Source organism: Pristiophorus japonicus, chromosome 2 (genome assembly GCF_044704955.1).
Source record: "Pristiophorus japonicus isolate sPriJap1 chromosome 2, sPriJap1.hap1, whole genome shotgun sequence".
Taxonomy (NCBI): Eukaryota; Metazoa; Chordata; class Chondrichthyes; family Pristiophoridae; genus Pristiophorus; species Pristiophorus japonicus.
Window position 1 is genome coordinate 315592628 of NC_091978.1, and position 7609 is coordinate 315600236.

Here is a 7609-nt window from a genome sequence, read left to right on the forward strand (position 1 = left end):
TCTTTCAGATAAGATGTTAAACTATGGTCCTGTCTGCCCTCTCGGGTCGTGGTAAAAGATCCCATGGCACTATTTAAAGATGAGAAGGGGAGTTATCCTAGTGTTCTGATCAATACATAACCCATAACTAAGACCACAAACAGATTTAGGTGAAATTCAACTTTGACTGTAGTACAAACGTGTTATAGTGATTCAGCAGCTAGTTTTGCACCCCACCTGATTTTTTTTCCCCCATTGAAGTCAATAGGATGAGGTGTAAAAAGAGCTGCCAATTCCAGATCACTAATTTTGCTGCCAAAGTAAACTTTCATCCCCATTATCTGCTCAGGTATCTCATTGCGGTTTGTGGCATGTTGCTGCACACAAATATGGCTTCCATGGTTCCCTACATGAAAACCGTACCTGCACTGCAGAAGTATTTCAGTATTTGTAAAGGTCTTTGTGATGTCCTGAGATTCTTAAAAGGTGCAGTATAAACTCAACTTCTTTCTTTGGTTGTTGATTACTTAACCGAAATGTTAACAGAGGATTATGCTGATAGATTTAGACGAGAAAGACGGAGGAGGCTCGAGTGGAGCATAAACGCCGGCATGGACTGTTTCTGCGCCGTATATCCTATGTAACCTGATGTAATCCTATCTATGGTGCTATGTATTGTACAAAAAGTACACGTGATTGAAAGTTGAGTGCATATCAAACAACAAAAATATTTGTTAAACTTCAGTTTAATATTTCTTTTGAACAAGATTAACACTTTAAATAGATAATAGACATGTATCATTTGTTGTGATAAATAGGGAAAGAAGAGGGGAGTGGGACTAATTGGATAGCTCTTTCAAAGAGCAGTCAAAGGCACCATGGGCCAATTGATCTCCTTATGTGCTGTAATATTCTAGGATTCTATGCAATTTGATATTTAAATTAGTTAGTTAGAAATTCATGCAAACAATTCATCCAGGTATATTAAGATATACGTAATTTAGGTTGTCGCAATGTGCCATACAGTATAAATGAGTTCAAAAAAACTTTACAATTTTTATCCACACAAATTGTTTGGTGCTCTCAACATGAGTGTTTGTCAATACAGTAATAGTAAATATATAAATATAAAATAATTGAAAATATAATGGTGATATGAAATAGAATCCCAACATTGAGAGTTTGTCATACAATAAATATATACGTGTAGGTCTTGAAACTCTATTCTTCCATTCCCTGATGAGGGACCGGTGAAGCGCAAGTATAAGCAGGCATTTTTGGGGAATACTGTCAGGCTCCCACCAGAGTAATGGCAGGAAACTGGGAGAAATCCCATGGAGTTTCAGGACTTTAATTTTACTGAGCAACTAAACCCTGTAACAACTTAACATGAGAGTAACCATGAGAACGTGATAATTTGATTGTTTGATTCAGTAGTTTAGATTGTATTTATCCAATCTGGTTATCCAATCCAGCCCATGATTGACAATAGCTGAGAAATTGTGTAAAAGAGCCAATTATATTATCATGGGTACATGAGATATAATTTAATTAAACCTCAATTAAAAAAACATGATTTCAATGCTCAAGCAAAAACATTTTAAAATAAACTGATACAATAGTTCTAAACGTCACACCACAATGATATAAATCGGTCGGACATTCATTGGCTGCACGAGCTTACACGAGGCCTGAACAAGCAAGCAGATGTGAATTCCTGAGCCACTCCAGAGTCCCTGATACAGCGGGCTTCAGGCTCTTGACATTCAGACATTGAGCTTCTCCTCACTGCACTTCATCTGTCTTCTCGGAACTGTGAAGAATTCACGAATGAATAAAAATTACATGGTGATTTTCTCAGGTCAACATGCGTTGATGTTGATGAAACAAAACTATAAATAACATCACAGAATGACAGAACGTTATCATTTTCCCTGTAGATACTTTGGGCCAGGTCACTATTCTATGACTGTTTTTACATTGATTGTTAGACATGTGCAAGTGTGAGAAATACAGATGTCACATCCATACCACAGAAAGTCACATCAATACAACAGAGGCTACAGCCCCTATTATAACTCCCATGCCTGGCAGAAACCATGAAGGGTGCAGTTAAAATGGAGTGGCGGATATACTGACTCGGTTCCTGCCCTGATCTGACTCCCTTGTAACTCAAAATTGCAAGTGGTGCAGACACCCACCTCAAGCCGGTGGAGTCCTCGTTAAATATTTGGATCGTGTTCCGATGACGGCATTAGAGCCCGATCTCCTATTTTAACTGGAAGCCTGAGCTTGGGCACAGTGTTGGATTCCCCACCAGGCCAAACTTGCTGGGAGCAGAAATGTAAGCCAGAAGAGGTCCAGGCTGCCCCCGCCACCCCCATCTCTCCCTCACCTGACTGCTGGGGACTGTGCCAATGGGTCCCTAGTAGTGGTCTCGTGCCGCTGGCATTCCTACTTCCACTCATCAGCTAGTCACTGATTTCTGTCGGGGACGGGTGGAAAACAGGGTCTGTATATGGAAATGAGACCCAGGAGTTAAAATCTGTCCAGCCCTTGTAATGCAAGCTTGTTGCTCGCCCAGGCTGCATGAACAGACCAACCCCACCCCGTGATAAAATCAGAGTCAATGGTTCAGGTATAGTGTCAGAGAAAGCAGAGGGAATCTACACTGTGGCGAACTTACTCCACACTTGAGCGACGTAGATTTGATGCTAGGACTGGGTATATAGTGGAACATTTCCTCTCTCTGCCAGTATTGTTACTCAGATTAAACAGCAAGAGAAACTTACACAGTGATCATCCTGTCAATAATCTTCTTCACCCAGGATGCATTAGGATCCAGACAGACTCGGATGCTGCTTTTAAGGGTGGCACTGAGGGAAAACAACAATGACAGTTAGCTCAAATGATCTACTCTCAATAATACCAATTAGAAATCTTTATTGAAAGAAACAGAACATTTATAAGGACACTATTTTATAAACACTTACATTATCTCTACATTCCCACAATGGGGACCACTAGGAATAATTTCAATATTCGCCATGAACTTCGGATGGATGAACTTCGAGGATGTTTTGACACACTGACAGCGCAGGTTCATTCCTGTTCTTCCAATCGATGCAGCTGGAAAAAGGACAAATAACAGAACTTTTGTCTTTCTAGAGTTCTAAAAGTGAGTCTTTCTATTTCACATCTATATTTATACTTGGACAAAGTTCAAAACTATTTTTATTTTAAATTACATTCCCTCCCCTTATCTCTTCATGACCACAGACTAGAGTCAGCCTGTTATCGAACGTGTTACAAAGAAATATTGCTGTTTTAAAGGATAACTGACTCGTGTTGAATTGAAACACAATTCCTGAAGGCAGAATAAAGTATATTGCATGAGCTGGGACCACACCTGTTCTTGAATTTAATTCTAATTTCCCTGTTCATTTTTAGTACAGTATACATACTCGCTGCTATCATACCCTGTTGATTATATTTTGTTAATAGGCACATACTCATCTCCAGCCCTGGAGTGTAATATTTCCCTGACCACCCATAGCTCTGTATTTGATAGGAGTGAACACCTATCACTCATTGATAACTGATACTTTTCTACTGAAAATGAGCTGTTTCTCTATCAGTATTCATTACATTTACTTATGATTACTTGATGAAATAAATGTAAATATAAGTTCTGGCTATTTTTAGTAGCAATTGCTGTTTTTTAAATATCATAGAACAAGTAAACTATGTACCAGTTGTGAGTATGATTCTAGGTTCTGTATACATACTATGCTGTTTGGTTATTTCTTACCTTGTGTGGAAGCCATATAAAGTAGAGAGAGAGCGAGGATGGTGAGAACCACTTTGCTGTTCATTGTGCTTTAATGTACAATGTTCTTTGTCTTCTTGCTGCTGTCTCTGTCTGACCCTCACTTCACAGCTGCTGTATTTATTGGGCTAACTCTGTGACGCAACACTGGGAGATGACATCATGTGGAGTTTCCCAAGAAGCTGAGGTTTACATGCACAATAGTAATTGACACACGAAACAAGAAAGATTGATTGTAAATCACCAACAACTTGAAACTCCGATCTAAAACTAATTGCAGATAAGGAAACAGCTGTGAATTACTGCTGAAGAGTAATGGGAATTTTTTGGAATGTCAGAAAGTATCAAGTCAAATATAACGGCTGATTGGAACAGTTATTACCAAACTGGCAATTTTCAATGATCAGGATATGGATGCTGTGCCTGGGCACACGCAGAGCAATGACTTTCAGCCACCTGTATTTGTAGGTGCAGTTCATTTAGATGATCCAAATGTTCCACTGCTTCAAGTCTGCACCTGGAATTGGAAGAGAAAATTTGACCACAGTAGCGGCAATGGTCGGGATCTTTTGGCTAATGTCCAAAAGGTTTCGACCATTGATAAGGAGATACGGAAACATTTCCCACAGGAATATTTCTTTATGCAATCTTGTTTCCTTTCCAACTCCTGGTGATCTGAAACAGCCGTGATTGTCTGCTGAAATGTTCAGTAAGCCTCCAGTCAATCCCTAATCCCAATTCACGATTAAGGGAAAAAAATAACTCACCTTTAGGTTACTTCCTGGCACTTCTCAATCCTCATATCAGAAAGGGGCTGGGCACAAGGGCTTATGCTCACTCCTTTTGGGTACCTTTCCAAATGGCTGCCCAGCTGGTAAAATTAGTTTGTAGGGCTGGAAACACCTCTCCTGCCTCATTTGAACAACTGCCTCATGGCCTGTGCCCAGTATAGATTCAGGTCATCCAGCCCCACCCTTCGGGGAGATCCCGGGGCAACATAAAGGGACAGACACCCAGGACCCGATATTAACTTGGAGGCTGGTGGGGGGTGCTGTTTTGCAGACAGACCTGCCGAATTTAACAGCAGGGCCTGATTAAAATTTTTGGTCTCCGTGTCCCGGCCACAGCTGGCCTGATTGAGAGGCTGGCTGTCTGTCGGGTGAGGAGGCTTGCGGCACCAGGCCACAGTTAAGGAGCTGAGCAGAGGAGGGAGAGATCGTGAATCGATTGGACGACCGGAGACTTTGGGAAGCTGAGACACATCGGGGGGATCGGAAACATCAGGGGGGCCGAAGACACATCGGGGTGAACCATAGAAATTGGAGGGCCGGAGACACTTTGGGGTGGGGGGGGGATTGGTGTGGCCGGAGAGCGCGAGTGGAAAGAGTGGACGGGGAGGCGATCGTGGATTGGAGGGGCAATCAGAGGCACTGCAAGGCTGGCCGATGGATGGATGGGTGGAGATCAGAAGAGTCAGTGGAGGTGTCAAATCAGAAGGGCCGGAGCGGATTTCAGATGCATTGGGTTGGGAGGGTGGTCAAAAGGGTCGGGTGGGGAGCTTGGAGGTGTCGGGGGGTGGGGGACGGGGGGCAGTGGAAGGGTCAGGTCATTGGGAGATTGTGGCTGTGGAGTGATCTTCGATCACGGGGGTGGGCTGATTGTCAGATGGGAAAGCTGGTAAGCAGGTAAGTTGAAACATAAGAACATATGAACGTAAGAAATAGGAGCAGGAGTAGGCCATACGACCGCTCGAGCCTGCTCCGCCATTCAATAGATCATGGCTGATCCGATCTTGGCCTCAACTCCACTTTCCTGCCTGTTCCCTATAACCCTTGACTCCCTTATAGTTCAAGAATTTGTCTATCTCAACATTGAATATATTCAATGACTAAGCCTCTTTACTCTCAATCTATTTTGTCTCTCTATTATTTTTTTTGTCATCCTTTGCTGGTTTCTAAAATGTTCCCAATTTTCTAACCTACCACTAATCTTCGCAACATTGTATGCCTTTTCTTTCAATTTGATACCAGCCTTAACTTCCTCAGTTAGTCATGGATGGTTCATCCTTCTCTAGAGTCTTTCTCAATGGAAAATATCTTTGCTGAGAATTATGAAATATCTGTTTAAATCTCTGCCACTGCTTATCTGCCGTCTTACACTTTAATCAATTTTCCAAGTCCACTTTAGCCAACTCTGTCTTCATACCTTTGTAATTGCCTTTACTTAGGTTTAAGTCACTGGGGGGATATTGCGGTCAGACGCTACCTTTGGACAAACACCTCCGACCCGAAAATTTTGTGAAAATACCTGATGGTCACGGAGGCAATTTTGATTCTGGTTGGAGGCCTTGATTCAATGTGCAGCATATGGGGAGATGACTTCCCTGTACATATGGAAATGCTGGAGTCACGTGGGCCTGGACCACCAATCACTAGGTAGTATTCTTATTGATAATAATGGGAACTCCCTTTTTATGAGTTCCCATTACTATGAGAATAACCCCCTAAAACAAGAAACACAACATTATAAATAAAAAAACACCTCACATATTTAAAATTAATTGAAATTAAAGTTAATTAAATGTTTTAGAAAAAAAATATTTTTTTGAATTTTTTTTTAATATGTTTTAATAGGGTTAAAAATAAACTTACCTTAATGGACAGGGTTTTTAATAATAAAAATCTATGATTAAATTTAATTGTTATATGTTTTAAAACTCTTACGCTGGCAAAAGTAAGCTAGATGTCTGCTTTTACCAGACGTAAAAGTTTGAAGGACATTTGCTGGGCAAGAGATGGGAAAATAGCCTAATCTCTGCCCCGTAGATGTCCTTCTCCCAGGGATGCGGAGGATCTGTCAAGAGAAAGCTTGACAGATCGGAAAAGCCAGTTTTCGGTGCATACGCATCTTGCCCTGAAAATCGGCTTTGGTGAGGCCTTGCCAGGTTCGTGCACACATCGTGCGGACCCGCCGAAGCTGGAATTTTCAGCACACTAATTTCAGATCCAAGTTTCTCACCCTAAAACTGAATGTGAAATTCTATCATGTTATTGAAAGTGAAATTCTGTCAGGGATTGTACATCCCTGTCTGGAGTAAAAATAAAACGGGGAAGGTGGCTCAACCATGGCTAACAAGGGAAATTAAGGATAGTGTTAAAGCCAAGGAAGAGACATACAAATTGGCCAGAAAAAGCAACAAACCTGAGGACTGGGAGAAATTTCGAATTCAACAGAGGAGGACTAAGGATTTAACTAAGAGGTGGAAAATAGAGTACGAGAGGAAGCTTGCAGGAATCATAAAAACTGACTGCAAGAGCTTCTATAAATATGTGAAGAGAAAAAGATTAGTGAAGACAAACGTAGGTCCTTTGCAGTAGGATTCAGGTGAATTTATAATGGGGAACAAAGAAATGGAAGACCAATTGAACAAATACTTTGGTTCTGTCTTCACGAAGGAAGACACAAATAACCTTCCGAATGTGCTAGGGGACAGTGGGTCTAGTGAGAAGGAGGAACTGAAGGATATCCTTATTAGGCGGGAAATTCAGGAAATTGATGGGATTGAAGGCCGATAAATCCCTGGGGCCTGATAGTCTGCATCCCAGAGTACTTAAGGAAGTGGCCCTAGAAATAGTCTTTGCATTGGTGATCATTTTCCAACAGTCTATCGACTCTGGATCAGTTCCTATGGACTGGAGGGTAGCTAATGTAACACCACTTTTTAAAAAGGAGAGAGAGAGAAAACAGGTAATTATAGACTGGTTAGCCTGACATCAGTAGTGGGGAAAATGTTGGAATCAA

The 7609-nt window shown here is 41.4% G+C and overlaps 1 protein-coding gene across 1 annotated transcript; it reads right to left on the reverse strand.

Moving 5' to 3' along the window:
* Nucleotides 1-709: 709 nt before the first annotated feature.
* LOC139247779 (interleukin-8-like) lies at nt 710-3891 on the reverse strand. Its single transcript, XM_070871785.1, has 4 exons — nt 3791-3891; nt 2973-3108; nt 2772-2855; nt 710-1792 (listed from the first exon to the last, which is right to left on the reverse strand). Exons 1-4 carry the CDS (start codon nt 3852-3854, stop codon nt 1765-1767), a joined length of 312 nt encoding a protein of 103 aa, XP_070727886.1. The 5' UTR covers nt 3855-3891; the 3' UTR covers nt 710-1764.
* Between the last annotated feature and the right edge of the window lie 3718 nt (nt 3892-7609).